This window comes from Rhipicephalus microplus, chromosome X (genome assembly GCF_043290135.1).
Source record: "Rhipicephalus microplus isolate Deutch F79 chromosome X, USDA_Rmic, whole genome shotgun sequence".
In the NCBI taxonomy this organism is placed as follows: domain Eukaryota; kingdom Metazoa; phylum Arthropoda; class Arachnida; order Ixodida; family Ixodidae; genus Rhipicephalus; species Rhipicephalus microplus.
The window spans coordinates 52,916,955-52,938,808 of record NC_134710.1 but is presented as its reverse complement, the minus strand read 5'-3'; the positions used below and the strand labels follow the sequence as shown (position 1 = coordinate 52,938,808).

Here is a 21,854-nt window from a genome sequence, read left to right as displayed (position 1 = left end):
TTTGGTTGATTGAATTCTAATGTTTTCTTCACTATGCTAGCAATTACCTTTGTAAATAGCTTGTATACTACAGACAGCAAGCTGTTCGGCCTGTAATTCTTCAAGTACTAGTCATCAGCTTTCTTATGTATTAAGATGATGTTAGCGTTCTTCCAAGATTCTGGTACTCTTCCTGTCAGGAGACACCTTGTAAACAGGATGGCTAGTTTTTCTAACACAATCTGTCCTCCATTTTTAAGCAGATCTGATGTTACCTGATCCTCACCAGCAGCTTTGCCTCTTTGCATGCTCTCCAAAGCTTTTCTGACTTCTATCATTAATGGTGGGGTGGCATCTGGGTTAATGCTAATTGTTATAGTATTAGGGTTGTGGTTGTCTCGGCTACTGTACAGATCTCTGTAAAACTCCTCCTCTATTTTAACTATCCTATCCATATTGGTAGTAATTTTGCCTTGTTTGTCTCTTAGTGCATACATCCGGTTTTCGCCTTTCCCAAGTTTCCTCTTTACTGCTTTGACGCTTCCTCTGTTTTTCAGGGCATGTTCAATTCTCTCCATGTTATCCCTTCTTAAATCACATACCTTATGCCTATTAATCAACTTCGAAAGTTCTGCCAGTTCTTTTTTGTCTGCTGTACTTTACACTTTTATGATTTGACGCTTCTTCATTAACTTTTTCGTTTCCTGGGAAAGCTTGCCAGTGTCCGGTCTATATAACTACCCTGCCTCCAACTTCCACTGCACACTCCACAATGATACTCGTCAGATTATCATTCATATTATCTACACTAAGGTTGGTTTCCTCACTAAGAGCCGAGTACCTGTTCTGTAGCGACACTCTGAATTCCTGTACTTTCCCTCTCATTGCTAGCTCATTGATTGGATTCTTGCGTATCAGTTTCTGTCGTTCCTTCTTCAAGTCTAGGCGAATTCGAGACCGTACCATTCTATGGTCACTGCATCGTACCTTGCCAACCACTTCCACATGCAGCATGATTCCTGGATATGCACTTATTATAAAGTATATTTCGTTCTTATTTTGCACCATTAGGGCTCCTCCATGTCCACTTGCGGTTTCCTTGTTTTCGGTAGACGGTATAAAAAATACGTAAATTATTGCATTCTGCGAATTCTACTAGCAGTTATTCTCTGGTGTTGCTAGTACAGATGCCATTATCTCCTACTGCCTGGTCTCCAGCCTGCTTCTTCCCTACGTTTGCATTAAATTCGCCCATCACTATAGTATACTGTGTTTTTACCTTATTCATTGCCGGTTCCCTGTCTTTATAGAAGCTTTCAACTGCAGCGTCATCAAGGCTGGATGTAGGCGCGTGAGCCTGCCTTCTCTGGGAATCCAGTCAGTTACCCTTACTGACCAGGATTTATTCTGTCTACGCGTACATGCCCCGCCCATGTCCATTTCTTTTTCTTGATTTCCACTATGATATCGTTAACCCCGGTTTGTTCCCTGACCCACTCTGCTCTCTTCTTGTCTCTTAAGGTTACACCTATTATTTTTTTTTCCATTGCTCGCTGCATCGTCCTCAAATTTAGGCTGAACCCTCTTTGTAAGTCTCCAGGTTTCTGCTCCGTAGCTAAGTATCGGCAAGATACAGCTCTTATATACCTTCCTCTTGAGAGATAGTGCCAATCTACCTGTCATGATTTGAGAGTGCTTGCCAAATGTGCTCCACCACATTCTTATTCTTCTAGTTACTTCAATCTCATGATTCGGCTTCGCGGTTATTACCTGCCCTAAGTAGACATACTCGTTTACAACTTTAAGTGCACTATTACCTATGGCTACACATTAGAACAGGTGTCAATGTCATCCAAAATTCAATCACACCATGCGCTATGATTGTATCACGGTGCAATAACTAAAAAAAAGGAGGGGGAATCATCAAAGCCTTCACCATGCACTGCCCGGACGTTCATACTTATGCTAGCACTCTTTCACGACCAGTAAAAGAAGCTGAGGGTCATTCCTTTAGTACAGAGAAGCAAATAGACCTCGGGACAAGTGGGAGCTTGGTTGAGTATAGTATTTCTTGATGTTTTTCGTGCCCATGTGGATAGGTTTCATTTTATCATTTTTTTGCCATGACTCTGTCAAAATAAACAGTTGTTAGTTTGCATTTGTGTTGCCCCGTGCCGTTCTCTTTACGGCGTTTCGTTTCACTGTAGTGTGCTATAAGGCTAAACAATTGTCATAAAGATTATTTTACCAGTATAGTTTTGCATTTTAATACCAAAATTGCTTAACATATGAAGCCAAGGTGCTTCTCTAAGGTGTTTGAAGCTAAAAAATTATCACTGTTATATTTCTGCAAAATTTTGCCCCGATGTTCTATTTTTGCATTTTTTCTCTTATATTACTGCACTAAGCAATACACTTCAATCTCGATATAACGAACCCAGATATAAAGAAATACTGGTTATAACAAAGTAAATAAATATAGTCTTGCAATAGATAGTGTTAGGAATAAACTAATATGACAAATTTTTGGACATAACATACCTATTTTTGTGTAAGATGCAAGTTCGTTATAATGAGGTTTGAGTGTCATACCTCAGTAATGAATACTTACTTCAAGTAAGGTATATTACCAACTTCTGAAGTTTGTATATTTAAAGCAGCACTGACATCAAATTTCAAGATCGAGATTTGCCCATCATTCAATCACTTGGTATGCATAGGTCTTCTATGCCAAATTTGAATGGCGTCTGATGCGTCGAAGTTACTTTATTTCGACGCCAAACAGCGTAAAAATATTAAGGAGAAAAAACGGAAAATAGACTGCCCTGCGACATCGACACTAAGGCTACGTGTTCGGTGTGATACATTTCACAAATACCATCCTGAGTGACGATACCCTAGCAACAATAATGTCGACGATCTCCGAGTGTGTTTGGAGCCAACTCTTGGCCATGCTCTCACTAGTGGCTCTCCTTGCTGTGTTGAAGCATGCGTGCAATTCATTATGTCGCACCGACTGATTTGCGTTGTGCTCTACTGCATGTGAGTACGATCACTAAGAGTGACAATACGTGCCAGATAGTTGGCGAACTGCTGCGTAGTGAAAACCTGCATGTCCAGACGCACAAAAAGCGGAAAGTGCATGCCGTTTCATGCCTTTCCAAGCCACGAACATCAATGCAGCCAGTGGGTTGACTTCGTACGTGCCGTTCGACAGAGGGACTGGACGTCTCTGAAGAACAGCCGCGTTTGCTCCCTTCACTTGGTGGCGAGCTGCTACAGGGTAAATTCTGTGTTGGCGAACCAGTTGAGTTTCACTGGCAGTTTGAGGCCCATTCTCGAGGCCAGGGCTATTCCTACCGTGTGCCCTGCTGCAGCTGAAAGCAGCAATTCACTCGCCAAACGTCCAGAACGTGAGGTGCGTAGTTGGTGTTCTTGAGTTCCGACAGCATGGCCGGGACTGATAAATATATTGCATTTCACGCGGAGCTTGTCAAGCAAAAATCATCGCGAATCGCAGCGATACCCAATTCCAGCTCACTGTCATCATCACTTGCCGATGTTGACTGCGACGATGGCGAGGACGACGATGTTGGCAACAGAGGCATGTCTACGCCTTCAGAGACACAGCTGAACTGACTGTACGTATGCTCCTAGAAGACTAAACCGCAGCTTGATGTCACCATTTTTTGTGGAAGGGGCATCAGCTGTGCAGCTGCCTCGACGTGGCCACAAGGCAGCGCTGCCAGCACTACAATTTGGCGGGCTTTCCATTCATTTTGAACAGTGTTCGATAGCAAGTATATTAATAAATATTACAGATAATCATTGTCACTCAGATGCATTATAGGTCAAGAATTGCTACTAGGGGGTCCAAAGGTACTCGTTGATGCAAAAATCTTCACATGAGTAAATTTAATGTCAGTGCTCCTTTAACGAAAAACAAATCACGTCATTGAGAATATTATCATTTTGCTCCATATTCAGGCACAATTAACACCACATTGTGCTCCAAATAAAAATCAGTTTTGCAGCCTAAATTAAAGCAAACAAATGGTTATTCTTATATGGCAAGTTTTACCATTACATATTTTGTTTTAAGGAATAAAAATCAGTTTTGACATTATACAATGACTGCAATGAGGAACTTAAATAGTAGCGTCTCATTCTTAAAGCAAAAAAACATTTAGCAATGAAGCTCAACATTTAAGAAAACCTATTTGTTTGTTTTCAATTGAGGTCTCAACAGATTTTTAATTGGCACAAATGTGGTGTAAATTGCATCTTCTTGTGGAGCAAGATGAGAAGTTTCTCAAATAAGCAAAATTCTTGCAAAACATACAAAACTTTAGACATCGGCAAGTATTTTTTTTTATGCAACTTCAGATGTGAGCAAGTATGTTCAAAGCAAATTATAACTTCCATAGGGTAAGAATTTATTACTTAGGTATTGATACATATCGCAACACAGTAAATCCTTGTTAACTCCAAGTCGTATATCTTGAATTCTTGGTTAAGCTGAAACTTTATTGCCACGCTTAACCCATCATAGCTGCCGTGTATTTGCCCCCTCTTATCTCTAAATGTTGTTCGGAGGGGACAGCGTATATCTCGAAATCTCGACCGGGAGCGAGCAAGCAAAGTCCACTCCCAACAGAAAACGAGGGCATTGTATAACGCTTAGCTCTTACTATGCGTGAGGAACGCGATCATGAAAGATGAATTTGAAATCTCCACAGACACAACCATTTGTTATCCACCTCGTTAGGCAACTATGATAGTGATAATGTGTGTGCACCTGCGCGCGACTTTTGCGCTGTGTGCAGCGGGACGTCAGCACGTACGTAAGCTAGCCCTTGCAGGTGCAAGGTGGCTGTGTGTGTTCCTAGCGATCTGCATGCGACAAATCTTCAGGTCGTGTCTGTATAACAAATGCTTCTGAATATTGACCAAGATGTCCTGCCTAAAGGAATGCAAATCGCTAACGTTGAAGAGAAAAATCGCTTTATTCAAAAACGTCAAAAAAGCATGTCGAAGCAAGTCGTGCATCACCAAATAATTCAACGTCTCTTTGTCAACCCTCTCAACAGTGTTTAAGAACAAGCAAACGGCTTTGGAAAGCTTCGAGCAAGCGAAAGCATATTCGAGCTTTCAAAATTTCGGATGTTGAAGTAGCACTTCTGTTGTGGCTCCACAATGTTCGAACAGCCAATTTTCCTATGATCAGCCAAGTCATGATGGGAAAAAGCTTTGGCACCCGCGTACTTCAGCTGCAGGAATGGCTGGTTCGAAAGGTTTTCAAGAAAAGAAACGTGTCATCGAAGCCTATTAACGGCGAAAGTGGCATTGTTGACGAACAGGCTGCAGACGAATAGCGCAACCTACACCTTGCCGCACTACGAAATGGGTACGCGGACGATAACATTTTTAATCACGACGAAGCTACTCTAATTTATACCATATTGCCTAACCGCACTTACACACCAAAAGGCGAAGCGTTCTTAGGCGCCAAGCAACGCAAAGACAGAATTATCATTCTTTTTAATACCATCGCTACCGGCGATGAAAAGCTGCCTCCTCATAATTGGCAAGTCGCTGAATTCCAGGTGTTTTCAAAATGCACGGCTCCCGATGGATGTGACCAACCGCACAAATAAAACGGCCTGAATGACGGCGGCACTTTTCAAAGAGCATGTCTGTGCACTTGACCGGAAGATGGCTAAGGACTGTCGGAAAGTGTTGTTTGCTGTGGGTAACCCCGGTCACGTAAAAATCGACAACTTTCTGGCTGTTGTGCTGAAATTCTTGCTGCCAAATATGACGTCCGTTCTCCAGTCTATGGATCACGGAGTCATTGAGATGGCCTGGAAATATTATAAAAAAAGCCTGCTGCACCGTAGTCTGCTGCTATACGACAATGGGAAGAAGTATGAGATCAATCTGCTGTGTGGCCGAAGCCTGGCGCCAAGTATGCCTGCTGGAAATTGCCAGCTGCATCGCTCATGCTGGGTTTTGTCGAGCCCCGGCATCGATCGAAGAAGAAAACATTGGTGTGGAATTCAACGGCTGTGATGAGCTGTGCAGTGAAGTGCACAAGGCAACTGGCTGCGTGAGCGATATTGAAGACGGCGAGATTGCCTTTGAGGAGTACGCGCGCTAGGAGGCGGACATCCCTGTTACCGGTATGCTGTGGGCCGCAGATATCGATGAGATGGTCGTGAACAATGCAGATGACCACACAGAAAAGGGAAGAGCCCTGACAAGTGCCTAGGACGACAACAACACGTAACTTGCTATGCTTGCTCCACAATAACATTGAAGGCAGCGGCAGCGACCAACGTCTCATGCGATGTGTCGAGCAAATAAAAAAACGCATTTCTCGAAGCAAACGCGAAACAGGCAAGCATCACGCAGTTTTTTGGTCCTCGGTAATGAATTTTTTTTCTCTGCAAATTATTGTGCCTTTACTACAGTAGCTCTCTCGTGCAAAGGGGCTTCTCCCGACAACGCTGGCTTAAATTTTGCAGTGACCCGGGCAAACATTTTCAGCGTTCTGCTTAACTTGAAACACCGTTTATATCGCAATTTTCCTCGGATTTGACGGCTTCTAGTTAAAGAGGAATCACTGTACTACAAGAAGGCACAAAAATTGCAGTAATATTATTGAGCTATAAATACCTGACAAAAGCACTTTTGTTTAATATGTCAACCAACTATGGTATTGAAATGATTGTCTCAGAATAAATTTTTTGACAAACAACATTCGTATGACAAACTATCAAATTGAGATAGCGCCCATGCCACCAAAATTATTTTTGCTCCAATGTATTGTGGTAATTCACTTTTTCAATGCAAGAAATCAGGACAATTCAAATTCATTTGAGATGGGTGTTGAAATGGTTGTCACACTTGGTGTGGAATGACCCAACATCTGGAGGGTGCTTCATAGTAACGATACTCCAAACTCTAACTGCAAAATTAGCATACCAAGTGCGAGAATATTGATGATGACTGCAGTCGCTCACTATTTTATTATTTTTTTTACTGGCACAAGGCTGTAAGCACGTTCGAAAAATTGGACATTAAAAAACTAAATTTAACTTCAGAGCATACTTTCCTAGTTTTTACAATGCGAGCCTTATAGAAAATTTACTTAGCGAACTGCATTCTTTCAGTGAAAATTACTGGAAGAAAAAATTTTCCCAAATACAAGAGCACATGATTTAATGGAGCTTGGCACGATCCAGTTCGCTATTAATGCAGCTGTTCAACCACCACTGGTCACTTTTAATGATACAGATATGTGGAGTTTTGAGCCATTCAACTTTTGTTGGCCTGAACAACTCCTTTAGAGCATGGTAGATGCAGCTTTCTTAAATTCAGTTTAAACACAGCAGGATTCACCTGTGAAGATAATTGGTGCACAAATAACATCACTGAACTTGAACAAAGCACTGGCCTTTTGTTCACCCAGTTCTTGCACTGTTTCATATGCAGTAAAGTGCACCAAGAAATCTGGATCAGCATTAAAGGACACACACCTGTCGGTCTACTGGGCACACATCCCACTAACACTGTACATGTCATTACAGTGTTAGCCCCAACCATAAACAAAGGAAAACATACCTCGCCCGCGTACTGCTGCCTCTCTCCTTTGAGACTATCCTCATCATCATCTTCCCTGTCAAGACTATCCTCTAGCTCATCTTCCAAGCCACATGTGCCATTGTTAATGCCACTATCATCATCTAGGTCACCCCTGTGTAATCGTGGATGCAATACAATTTTTCCATCAAAGTCCTCTTTATCAGAGTAAGGTTCGATGCGGCCTGTATAGTCTAAGGAGTCAGCGGTGACGCCATGACCACCTTCCAAATCAGTGCCAGTGCCCGCCTCACCAGCTGTAGACACGGTACTTGTGAAGTCTTCATCCTCGTGGACAGCAGCAGATAAACATGTCATGAAGCTCTACAGAGGCAAAAAAATGAGCTTGTGGGCAGCATTAAAGAGCCCCAAAACCAACTTTGAAAACTTTCTAAAATTTTAAGTAGACGCACACATTAGGTTAAGACATTGAGTTATGTAATCTCTTCAAATTGTTAATAAATCAGTTGTTTTGTCATTCAATCAGTCGTGTCATCAAACCCATCAACCACTGACATGACAACGAGGACTTAACAGCAAACCTATGGCCGACGTAGCGCAGAAGACGAAGCGAGAAGATAACACTGTACGTACCGAGGCCTAGCAACAGCAAGTGCAGCCAGCGACAAAGACCAATATGGAGATCGACCACACCGAAATGAAAAACTCCCTGCTGATTGCAGACGAAGCGGCTTTTGGCACGAACGAGCTGAAGCTTACGAAGCCTAAAGGTGTTTTCGAAGACAGCATCTCGCCAACTCGCTTGACACGCACGGACGCCATCGAAAACCGAACTACGTCGAACGAAAATGCAAATGGAACAGCGGAGCTCGCGATGCTCAACACTACGTTGCAAATGATGGCGGGACTTCTGGAAAAGAAGTTGGGAACACCGCTAGGCACATCGAACAACAATGCCACCGGTGCCCAGCTGTAAATAACTACGACACCAGATCTCACGGGAACACTGCCGACCTATTCGGGAACTGAATCAGACAACTTCGCTCGGTGGGAGACTGCCGTAGAATCAATGCGCGAGTGGTGCGCACGGACTGAGGCAGCAACAATAAACGCAGAAATCTCGCGACTTAGGGGCCACACAGCCCCTTGGCATCAAACTATCAAACTACCAGGCACCTGCACGCCGACTGGACATCATGGGTGACGCCATTAAAAACTGAATTTGACAAGCCGCTCCTGTTCTGTCAATGGGTTGCCTATGTCGACGCAAGAGCTCAACGAGAGAACGAAACTATGACAGACTATATGTCAAGAGCCGCATGGCTTTGTTGCCGTATGCTCTAGATTATATAAAATATTGAAGTATTATAAAAAATACCTGTTCAAACAAGCAGTAATAATAAAATCATAACCCTCTATCAATTGCTCATCAATACCTTTGCAGGGGAACGTTTTCGCAATGAAGAGTAACGGCGTGGCTTGGCTTCAGATTCAGAACTTCTTACAGGGCCTCTTCTAGATGTCCCTGTAGTTGCTGTGCTCCTCTTCAAATCTGTGCTATCACCTTAAATGAAATGAATTCAATCATTATTATTTATAAAGCATTTCTGCACTTATATTGCTGGTGATGAAAAGTAAACGATACAAGGCTATTTTTGAATTTTGAAAACTAAGTTTTTCAAAAGCAAAACGCACATTGTGCACATGAAGCAAAGGCCATTTCTGAAGAGAAACATATGGTTTGAAGAAACATATTCCACAAGTTACAATATATAGCCAATATAAGTTCCATAATAAATGCACAAGAAATGACTTCGATTTACATCAATAAACAGTAACAATCTAGGCAGCACCGGGGGATGAATAAATGCTGACATCTGAGATCTCATATTGCCACATCCTTTTTTGTACCTGCTATGTGCAGACAAAGGCAATGAAGATGATTGATCTGGTAGCGCGAGTGTCTCTTCTAGTACAACACACAGGCTATGACTTCTATTTGTGTTGTCACCAGTGAAGCTAGGCACAAATATGGATGCACCAACATTATGGACAGAGACGCTTTATTATTTGAAATACTAAAGTATTTAAAGGCCAACTCCAGCGATTTTTCGACTATGTGAGGGTAATGGTGATTCTATGTCTTTGAGAAACTCTTGCCACGAGCCTAACAGCTGAAATAATAATAATAGTAATAATATATTAACAACAATATTAATAATAATAATATTATTATTAATAATTTCTTCTAAATACGTGGTCAATACTAATGCACAGAAAATTCGAAAATACTTTTAATAAGCAAGAAGGCAATATCGAAACCACACCAAGCTCACTGCCTACGTATGACATACCATTTGGTAAGAGCCGGAAGTGGTATACAGGTCCTGCCGGTGCGGAGTATGAAAACTGTGAAAGCCAGGTTGTGCGAACACTCGAGAGAGAGGCGAGCACGCTGAGCAGAGCCAGCCAAATACCACAGAGTAAGAAAGCTTACCGTGCCAAACACTGCCACCGTTGCGTTGTGACCAGCACAGTAAACACGATAGCGGGCAAAGTTAGTGATGCCATCGGCTGCGTCATTTACGTCAACATGCCAAAATGACGTCACACAGACACTGTTGCAAATAATTCTGGCAAGCCAGGTGAGCGCATTTAGGTAATCTTTCAAATTTATTTGCAAACAATTAGCACATCTCTCAAGCATGTAATTTGGTATAAATGACAGAAATAAGCAAAGGAACATACACAGCAAACTTCATTGAGATCCATTGACCTGAAAAAATCGCCGGAGTTGGCCTTAAATGTATTTGCATGATATGAAACTCACAATACATTCTAGCATGTACAAGCGAGATGACGCAGCCCCACATTAGGTTTATATTCTGTCACTGGTGCCTAAACTGTCATAAAATAATTTAGGAAAGTGCACACAATGTGAACTCTCTTAAATGGGCCATGAATCACCCCTCACACTTGGCGTGATAAACACCTTGAAATGAGACGGTTGTAATGTGATTTTAGTTTCAGTTTCATTCTGTTCTTTGGACCCGAGAGGGCGCGTTGTGTATTTGTCTCTGTCCTGCATATATGTAGCTGCCCTGATTAATAAAGGCTTCTTCAAGTCCCTGTTTTGGACTGTTCATGGTCGCTCTACAGACACTACAATGGCTACCAGGTAAACTGCACGTAATGCTGTTTCGCAACCATTTTCAGGCTCCGCTCCGCGGATCTATTTTTTCGCCAGTGTGACCAGGGTCCAGCTGCATGAGCTGTTCTGGGTTGACCCCGCAACCGTCATTCCTGCTCAGCCCCGGCCGTCCAGCCATGCCATGCGAACAGTGGCACTGCATGTTCGAGACGTGCCTGCTTGCTTCTGGAGCTACCAAATTTTCACCGGAGCGACGCAGAGCCATCCTCATTCACTGTCTTAGAACAAAGGGATAGCGCATTTTGAACGCGCTACCAGCCGACGCAGCTTCAACGCCAACTGCGTCTGCCGACAAGCCCCACGCAACTGGCACGCACACTGCACCGAATGTCTATGACGTAGCAATCACGGCGCACGGGCAACACTTCGCGTACACTAGCAACGTCGTCGTAGAACGCCATCAATTCCATCGCCGATCGTCGGTACCAAAGTACAGGTGAATCTGTTGCTGACTTTGTCGCGACATTGCGGGAGCTCACATTATTTTGTTGTTTTGTTTCTGAGGACGATGCTTTTCGATACCAGTTTTTGGCCGGCGTTTCATCAAATTGTGTACGCGAGCGTCTCCTACTTGAAGGTTCTGTGCTTTCATTCACTAGGGCAGTTTGAGCATGCGAGCGAAGAATCACATGAGTTTTATGCTTCTGTACAGCCTGTTTTGAAGCATTCACATACGCATGCTAAACACTCATTGAAGAAAGAAAGTGCATGCCCGAAAGCAGAGGATAGTCCGTAAACGCATGATAGCGTCTCACTTGCGTCGCAGAGTGGGCCTTCTCATTCACTGCATTGTTTTCATTGTGGCTGCAGGAACCACAACGCTTCGTGGTCTCGATGCCGAGCTCTAGGCCAGTGTTGATTATTCTGCCATTGGAAAGGTCACTTTCAACGCGTTTGTAAACAGAAAAAATTTGCGCAAGCAGAGGTCCATGAGCTTGAGTGCGACGACGCTCCTTCGACACCCGATCATGCCGAACAAGTTCTGGCGGTCCATCACTCACCGCGTCATGCGGTCAACACAAAAGTGCAAATTTCTTATGTCACGTTGACACTTTTAGTTGATTCGGGCTCATCTGTCTCTATTCTCTCCGACGAAGTGTTCACTGACAGGTTTCCTAACGTGTCACTCTTACCTGCTCACCGCGTTTCCTTTCTTGATTATTCAAAACGTGCAATCTCTGTCCATGGCTGCTTCTGGGCTGACGTTATCTTCAAGGGTCGGGGTGTACAGCTCCAGTTCTATGTTGTAATCGAGGTAATTCTTTGGTTGGCCTTTATGGCATAAAGGCAGTTAAGATACATATTGAAGTTGTGACATTGCAGTGCCTTCAAATGTCCATTTCTCCTACGAGAAGTGTAGTTGAGAATATGGCACACTTTGATGTTACTACAAAGGACACGCGGTGCAATTATGGAAGCCTTCCACCAGTTCTAGAACGTGACTTTTCTGTGCTTTTCAATTCTGAGCTTGACCTTGCTAAGGCATTCGTACACAAAGTTAAGACACGTCCAGAGGTGGAGCCGATATCTTCGAAGCTTCGCCGTCTTCCCTTATCTCTTTGGGCACAAGTGTCTGCCAAGCTTCACAGGTTCCTGAACCTCGACATCATGAAAGAATTATGCTTCTGAATGGGTTTGTTCTATTGTCGATGTTGCCAGGAAGGTTGACAGGATCAGATTGTGTCATCCTTCGTGAGCCAAATAAGGCCATTGTTCCTGACAGTTTTCTATTACCCCACACAGAGGAACTTCTTCCCGCCCTTGTAGGTGCTACCCATTTTTCTAAACTAGACTTGACCTCTCCATAGCGTCAGGTTGTCTTGCACCCTGATAGCAAGGATCTCACTGCTTTCATTACCCATGAAGGACTGTTCTGGTTCAGAAGAGTGTGTTTTGGATTGGCTTCTGCCCCAGCAGACTTCGAAAAGCTGATCGCAACAATTCTTGATGGCTGTTCAGGAGTCCTATTCTACATCGATGATGTAATTGTATTTGGAAAGACAGCCCATGAGCACCTTCTGAACCTGAAAGCTGTCCTTCAGAAGATTAAGACAGCAGGCTAGAAGCTATATAACAAATGTTTTTTCGATGCTCGGGAGCTGACCTTTTTTGGGCATAAGGTGACTACCAATGGTATCGCGCCACTTCCAGAGAAGGTACATTCTATCGCAAAAATGCCAGTGCCAACAAATATAGCCACCTTTCGTTCGTTTCTTGGTTTGATAGAGTACTACTTCATGTCTGTCCTTCGGTTGGCTCAGGTGGTGGAACTTATGAGGCGCTTACTACATCGAAATGAACCTTTCATTTGGTCAGCAGAAGCAGACAGAAGTTTCAAGAGAGTCAAAGAGCTCCTTTCATCTAGAACAATACTGAATATGTTTGACCCAAGAATGCCGGTGATTGCGTCAACTGATGCATCTGACTGTGGGCTTGGAGCAGTATTGCAGCAGAAAGATGGGCGTGAACTGCGCACGATAGATTTCGCATCCCGCACACTATCACCTACAGAACGAAAGTATTCGGTCGGTGAACCCGAAGCGGTTGCATGCATCTGGGAATGTGTAAAATGGCATACCTACCCTTGTATGCGCCAGTTGGCACTTCAAACTGACCATCAAGCACTGGTTTCTTTGCTGGCATCACAAGGATCAGGGCGACATCCACTTCGTATTGTCGGTGAGGTGCTAGGCTCCTCCGCTACAATTTTCTTGTCGAGTACGAAAAAGGGTCGACGAACACTGTAGCAGACGCTCTTTCTCTTCTACAATGCCCTACTTCAGAAGCATAACTTGGGACAGATGATGACATTGTCTCACTTGTCGAGCCTCCTTGAATCGCTAAAGAAGAATTCAAGCAAGCTGCTTTCGGTGACGTATGCTTACAACAGGTCAAATCTTTTGTGATGAATTCTTGGCCATCAATCATGCATTCGTGAGCAGATCAAGCCATTTTTCAACATGCGTGAAGAACTTTCAGTGGTCGATGACTTATTGTTGCGCGCAGAGCGGATGGTCGTTTCTTCATCACTTTTTGCCCAAACCATACCACGCATTAGACGCATCATGGCATGACGCGCACGAAAGCAAGACCCCGCAAATATTTCTGGTGGCGTGGTATGGACAAAGAAGTCGAAACAGCCTTAAAGAACTGTAGTGCGTGCTTGGAGGCAGATAAGTCTGTGAAAATGTCACCAGTCCACATGCAGCCCGTAGACTGGCCTCAGCAACCATGGCAAAAACTTTGCATTGATATTGTGGGCCCCCTTGAACATGTGCCTCAGAACAACAGGTTCATACTCACGCTCATAAATTATCACTCAAAATGGCCCAAAGCTTATATCTGTTGTAGCGTGTCCATAAGTACAGTCAAGGAGTTTTTAACCGGTGTATTTTCGCGAGAGGGTTATCCTGAAGAAATAGTCACTGACAACGGGCCACAATTTATTTCTCGTCAATTCACAAAATTTCTTCATGATCGAACCATTCGCATGTCTCATTCTTCAGTTTACTATCCTCAGGCTAATGGACAAGTCGAACACTTTAATTGAACTATTAAGAATTATGTACAGGTATGTCTTCTGGAGCAACAGCCGTTCCACCAAGCAGTAACTGAGTATCTGGGTGTATACAGATGCACCACATGCCACAACCAGCGTTGCACCAGCAGTGTTGTTGCATGACAAGATGCCCCGAACAAGGCTGCATGTAGTAGGCTTTTCTGCACCAGCTTTTGAAGAAGATCCAGCTAATGAGCTCTGATGATTATGCCATAGGATCAAGGAACAGCAAGAAACCAGCAAACAATGTGTTGACCGCAGAAGAGCTGCCAAAGAGACTACAATCGCAGTAGGTGATTTTGTTCGTGTCAGGAAGCAGTCTATTCGTTTCAAAGGAGATAGCGTCTTTTCACGGCCAACAAAAGTTGTGAAGAAACAAGGAACTTAATCCTTCTGGCTACAAGATGGTAGAAACTGAAACGCCTCAAAACTTGCCAAAGTTCCTCAGACGAGCCAGTTTCATCTTTCTGAGTGTTCCAGTGAGCTGCTGCTACTTCCTTGCGAGTTTGCTGTGCCGTGTTATCGTTCTGTGCCTACTTCTTCGAACATGGTGCAACCACATCAGTCTCCTGTTCTGCCAGCTTCTCCTGCAGGGTTGCCCCACCTCAGCATTCTGCTGCGCAAGCTGTTGCGGTGCCAGTGCCACAACCTACTAGTGTGCAACCAACTTCATCTGGTCCTGTGCAGTCTCAGCCTGTGCCGGCGCAGACTGCTGCCTCGCAAGCAACAGAGCGGCCGCCGCAAGAACGACAACCTGCTGCATGGGTGAAGGACTATGTGTCGAAGTTGTGCGGGTGTACGTTGCGTATATAAATGCCCTCTATTTGTTCAACTCCTACTAACACCACTAACCTCTGTAAATAAGGAATGGAATATATTTTAATGTGATTTTATTTTCAGTTTCGTTCTGTTCTTTGTACCCGAGAGGAGACGTTATGTATGTGTCTCTGTCCTGTATATATGTAAGTGTCCTGAGTAATAAAGGCTTCTTCGAGTCTGTTTCGACCTGTTCATGGTCGCTCTATAGACACTACACCCCCCTTAGTTTTAAATTCTGTCACTAGTGTCCAAACTGTCATAATAAAATAATTTAGGAAAGTGCACACAGTGCAAACTCTCTCAAAATGGGTCATGAATCACCCCTCACGCTTGGCGTGATAAACACCTTGGAATGAGACAGATGAACCTCAGGATTACATGGTCAAAAGAATTTTTCAAGGAGTTTCAAGGAGCGTAAGTAGGACTGGAAATATAACAATCACTATATTTGCCTCACACCGTTCCACTCAACTTGCTTCATTCCAAAGGAGGGCAGCATCGTTTGAGGTGCCCCACCTAGTGCATTACATCACCTTGCTTATATGTTGTGTGGTTTTCTTTCTGGGTAGCTGTAGCTGTGCGGTCTGGTGTGTTATATTTACTAGTTTTACTCAGAGTAACTGGGTGGAGTTTCGAGCGCGCACAAGTGAAACTGCCGGAAGCCAAAGTTTTTGTCCCAGAAGAGAGCGCACAACCACTTATTCATTGTTGCTAAGCTAGCGTCGTTTTTTTTTCTTTGTATACTATAAACTGCTCAAGCCGACTAAGAAGGTTTTCAAAAAAGACGTTTCATTAAAAAAGTTACTTCAAAATTAAATCAAGTTTTGCTCGTTTTACTAGAAAATAAGCAGTGAGGTATGATTGGGAACTGCCTGCATTTTTGTGGGCTCCTCTACAAAAAGAACCCGAAAGGCAGGCTAAGAGTATTCCTTTGCTGTCACCATATGTTGGCAATATAGCTGGCTACATGAAGATTTTCTATGCCTAACTATGGCCTAACTATGAAGAATTGGATCCCCTGTGTGACATGACATAGTTGTAGCATTAACAGCATCCGCATTGCATAAATCGGCAGATACATTTGCGCTTATACCCTTGCACCGGTATCTTGATGCATGTGTTCGTTACATGCTACCCTATTAAATAACCCTGTGGTGTTGCCGCTGCAGTGCCTTCCGTAATTATTGGACTAGTGTGGCATAGGGCATAGAGTTTCCTAAAATTAACTAGAGTGCTGTGATCACTCAGTGACCATGGGAATGATGGGTAGTACACCGATTTGCCTAGTTTTCGTACTTGCGGGCGGCGAATCGCACGTGTGGCTTCATTTGTCGCTGGTTTTTTTTTTCTTTCGAAGAAAAGGACAAACAGTTTTGAACTTCGCAAGCCAATTTGAAATGATAAGCCTAAAAGATTAAAGTGGTAAAGTGACTGATAAACTATTGCTGATTGTTCTTTCGTGATAAAGCAGCTTCAAGCCATGCAAATCCAAAAGGAATGTAAAGTACGATGACTAGGCAAGTTCGTGTACTACCAATATTTTCCGTGCTCGCTAAAGCGCCATGCGTTGCAGCTCCCCCAGACACTAGTGCCAGAGTTCCTTCTAGTGTATATTTAGAAAACTATGGCACAGGGTACTAGAAGGGTGCCACAGTGGGTGCATCGAAAAATAGGCCAGAGATGATGTTCTGACACAATACAGCATGCCACAGCTTGTACAGTAGTATGTGCTGGCTGTGGTCCTGTCAACAATATTGATACGAGCATGTAGTGGGTTTCTTGCTGTTGTGTGACTAGTGTCATCATATTTTGTGCGTGTCGAAGGATTTTGTCGGTGAAAAAATGACGACGAACTCTTGCTGTTCGATCGAAGCTGTTCTGCTGTTTGCTACACTGTTACTTGCACTGAATTTATTACCTTGACAAACTGGTAGACGTGCTGGGTACAATCCAAATTCGCTAGTTTTAACTCAAGCTGCTTCAAGCTTCTGCCACCATTTCGACAATTGTGGAGGAAAACTTGGCACTTCGCCACAGCCGTCGCTTGCTAGGACTATCTCCTGACCTTGGTCCTTTAAACTCGGCAAGAATGACCACCACAACGGCAAGTCAGACGCAAGAGAGCATCATAGACCAACTCGCATTCACCCCAGGCGTCATCTGCACAGCAAGCACCCCGAAGCCGTTTCATGGTGATGTATTCGAGGACGTAGATGACTGGCTAGACCAGTTCGATCGGGTCGCAGCCGCCAACAATTGGAACGATACCAAGAAGCTTCGCTACATCTATTTTGCACTTGAAGTCTATGCTCGCATCTGGTATGAGAACCATGAGTCGAATATCACCAACTAGCAAGAATACCAGCGACAGCTATGCCAGGCATTCAGTAATCCCGAAAGGAACGAAAAGGCCAAGCAGGCTCTGCAGAGCCGGGTTCAGAAGCCAAGTGAAAACGTGGCTATGCTTGTCGAAGACATGTCACGCTTGTTTAAGCGTACTGACGCAGAATGGATGAAACAAAAAAGTTCAACTCCTCCTGTGGGATGTCAAGAAGCAACTTTTTGCTTGACTCATACGCAAGCCCCAAACCCCTGTCGATGAGTTCATCGCGGAAGCTACTACCATGGAACGGGCACTTCAGCAACATTCTCTACAGTACGACCGCCAAGCTTCTATTGCCGGGGTGTCAGCTTTCACCTGTGGACAGGACTTATCAGCACTCCGCAAGCTTGTGCGGAGCGTGATCCGGGAGGAGCTGGAAAACATCCTTCCCACTTCTGCTCACCCAAGTGCGACGATTCTGGGAGACATCATTCGCAATGAACTCAGAAATGTGACCTAACCATTGCTCCCAATGCGTGCAGAAGCTCCTGCTTTGTCTTACGCCGCAGCCTTGAGGAGTCCTCAACCTTCTACCGGACGCCGGCCACCCTCTACTTTCTCACCATTGCCCCGTCAATTCCCACCTGCAAATACCTACGAGAGCACTTTCCAGTATGACTTTCCGCATGAAGTTACCCGTAAATCTGACGTATGGTGCACCTCTGAACACAGGCCTCTTTGCTACAACAGCGGCGAAGTGGGCCATGTGTACCGCCAGTGTGCATATTGCAAGATAGGCCTTCAGGGGTTTCACTTTAACGCGTGTTGACCCAGCAACGGGGAGCGTCCTCGCGAGATTCAGCAATACCTATCAGCGCAGCAGCCGTTTCTTCCTGCACAAAGCCACCGGCCACGCTCACCTTCTCCTAGGTGCCTCAGCTCGCCTAGTCGTTACGCCACCTTCTCTGGTGTACGAAACAGGTCCCCAAGTCCTGGCCCACACCAAAAAAACTGAAGCCAGCGACCTCTGGGGGTAAGGCCGCTGTTGACCGATCTGACAAACATTCTCTGCCATGACACGTTGACGACGCCAATATTTCTGTCACAAAATTTTCTGAACGTGACGCAGCGATTTCCGCAGATATTTTTTATAACCGTCAACAATCACTCGACTACTGCACTTGTGGATACTGGCACCGTTTACTCCGTTATGAGTGGTGACTTCACGGCTGCTCTACGAAAAGTGGTGACGCTATTAAGACGATAGTGTTCGAGACACTGCGATTAGACTCAACTCCGTCTTTAAGGTATAAGGCAAAAAATACTTGTTTATTTAACTGCGCTCGAAAGGCGCTCTGCTGTAGCTTGTGCGTCCTCGCGTCTCTCGTTCACGCTCTCCTTTTGTCTCGATTCCTTGTCCCAGGCCAGAACGTGAGAAACAATCAACATTATCGGCCACGCAAAGTTAAACACATAGTTCAACTGGGTACAGTTTTTGTATCCGCCTTATCACAAGGTGACCGCCTTGTCTCTAATCGCAATCTGAAGGAATGTCTTTTCTATGTCCGCGATAACTGCCATCGGGTGGGTTCTGAAGCGTAGCAGAATTTGCACAAAGTTTTGGTATAAGTTGTCACCATTTTCAAGGCAGTCATTAAAGGACTTGCACTCTTTGGCATGTGACGAAGCGTCAAACACCACTCTCATTTTTGTTGTCAGTGCTTGTTCACGCATGACTTTTTGTGCGTCATGTAATATAAATTCGTCACCTCTGCAGGTACATCACTGACTTCTTTGGTGTGTCCGGCCCTCAAGTACTCTCTTATGGTATGGTCATTTGTTTCAAGCAGTCCTTTTCTGGAGTCGAGACGGTTGACAAGATTGTCCAGTTGAGTAACAGCGACTTGCTTGTTGCTTGCAAGCTCGAAATTATCCTTCTCAGGGAGGGCCACTTCATATCTTCCATTTAAAAAGCTAATCATTTGCTCAAAATACCTCATGGTGTTCCTCATTTCAGGTGGCTTGTTTATTGTGTCCATAATTTCTATGTGTTCAAGTTCTCAAAAGGAGTGCAAAATCTCGTCGGAATCGGTAGCTTGGGCTTTTAGCACGCACACCATCATTCGTGAAGTAGTTGGTCAAGACACCAAGTGCGATGTGCTTCTTTGAAAGGTCCATACAAGCTAGGAGTTCAGTGCAATCAAGGATTTGTTACCTTCGCACCGTGAAACTTCACCGGTCAACACTTTTCACATCTGATCGGACCCGATAAGTACGCTGATACCACTCTCAGTGATGATAGATGGATGTTTGAGCTCATCGGCAACATCGTTTCCCAGCTTCTTGAAATACGCAACGAAGGCTACGTCCATTGCAGTCTCTGTGATGTCTTGGCAGATGCTTGGGATCTCTATTGCAGTTAAGACTATTTCCGTGTCGGAAAATTGACTTCGCAGTCGTAGTTCTATGATGCGACGCCTCTTAGCCTCTTGTTCTGATGTACTTGCGAAAATATTGACGGCTATTCGAGTTGTTCTCACGCTTTTCAGCTGGAGGTGCTTGGAGAGATCTTCAGTTATGAAACTGAAAAGTCCTCTGACTGCCACCATCAAAAATGTCTCGTATGTAGCAGCAGATGTCATCATTCATGGCCCATGCTATGAAACTCTGAAGGAAAATGCAAGTGATAGAGCCTTCCTTGACGGGACTTCTTCCAAGTGATGTGCAGACTGTCGTAGTTTTTTGGTTGTTCTTGTTAGCATAGTCCGACTTCCGCGAACATCTATCAGGATCGCACATGCTTGTAGCGTGTTGAACTTGGCATCTAAAGCGGGAAATCTTCTTTTTGCATTCCCATGTACGATGTCCTTTGGTGGTACAGCGGCAACACCTTTTTTTGTAGAAAGCAGTTCCTTCTTCTGCGTCAGTGAAGCACAGATGATGTCGGTTTCCCACGCTGAGACTACGTCGACTGACTGGCCACGGGGAATATTCCATGTTCCCGTCCTCTGTCATCCATAAAATCACTCTTCTCCAGGCTTTCCAGCTCGATACACAGGAAATTGAGCACACGGTCCAGTCCCACGGGTGTAGCTTCAGCTCTCGAGTCATATGCCAACTAGACGGCACGCGATTGATGATACTGCACGACTATATCCCGTGGAAGAGCATGCAGTAGGATGTCGCAGAGCATTGACAAAAATGACGACTTGTGCACACCCAAAGTCTCTAAAAGCCTCGAATAATAACGACAACTTGGTACAGCCGTACGAGCTGCGCAGTGCTTTGGAGTCAGTCGATGAACGGACAGGGCTTAACATACGTAGCTTGGCAAAATATTCTTGCTCCAGGCACGTCTTGTCCCCAAATCGCTTCTGTAGCATGTTGATGGCGTCACTGTAGCAACTTTCTGTCATCAGAAGGCCTGATATTACTGAAGCAACGTCTCCTTTCAGATGCAGTCGCAGGTAATGAAACTTCTCTGGCAGTGATGCGATTGTTACCATGAACAATTTGGTAAAATTGTTCCCACAATTCGGTCCCCTTGCATAGGTCTCTTAGAAAAAGGAGCTATTGTCAGTTTAGGCAATTTAACTCCATTTCTATCTGATCGTGCTGCAACTGTCCCGGCAACTGTTTCTTGAGTTCCGGTCGATGTCCTTGGCATGCGATCTTTCTTGTTGAGAATCTATGCTGAGAATCTATGCGAGAGTGGGCGTAGCACTGTTCTCGTATTGTAAGACGGCGTTATACTCGACTTCGAACTCCTCGTCAGGTATATGCTGCTCAATCTCATTGTTCAAGTTTTTAAGCTCTTCGTTATTAGCCTTCAGCCTCTCATATATGGAATTGAGATGGTCATAAGAGGCAGAATCGTTAGCGAGGAGAGCACTTGCCTCGTTTATAATCTTCGTGTTCTGTGCTCGCCACGACATCCGCTTCGACTTCAGTCGGTCCATGCCGCTGCAGTTGACTGGTAGCCGTCTGTAGGGTCCTGGTTTTCAATCCCGGTTCTTCGGCACCAAATATTAAGACCATGGCGTTCCAGAAACTGTGATCAGACTGGTATAAGGCAAAAGATACTTGTTTATTTACCTGTGCTCAGAAGCACTCTGCTGTAACTTGTGCGTCCCCGCGTCTCTCGCTCGCGCTCTTCTTCTTTCTCGTTTACTTGTCCCAGCCCAGAACGTGAGAAATAATCAATAACGAGATAGAACGGCCAACAGACCGAGAAAAGACTGCCTTCATTACTCCTGACTGTCTCTTCGAATTCAAGGTGCTTCCTTTTGCACTATACTCTGCTCCTGCGACTTTTCAACGAATGATGGACACAGTTTTGTCCGGTCTCAAGTGGCAAT

At 44.4% G+C, this 21,854-nt stretch overlaps 1 protein-coding gene across 14 annotated transcripts in view; it reads right to left on the bottom strand.

Moving 5' to 3' along the window:
* LOC119176042 (uncharacterized) overlaps window positions 1-21,854 on the bottom strand; it is a 475,621-nt gene that overhangs the window by 198,174 nt on the left and 255,593 nt on the right. For 13 of the 14 annotated variants that reach the window (XM_075881071.1, XM_075881080.1, XM_075881083.1 and 10 more), the window contains one exon: window positions 9,021-9,148. The exons of the other annotated variant lie outside the window; for it this stretch is intronic. In XM_075881071.1, coding sequence (XP_075737186.1) covers window positions 9,021-9,148 — 128 coding nt within the window. The remainder of the gene's footprint in view (window positions 1-9,020; window positions 9,149-21,854) is intronic. 14 annotated transcript variants of the gene reach the window in all.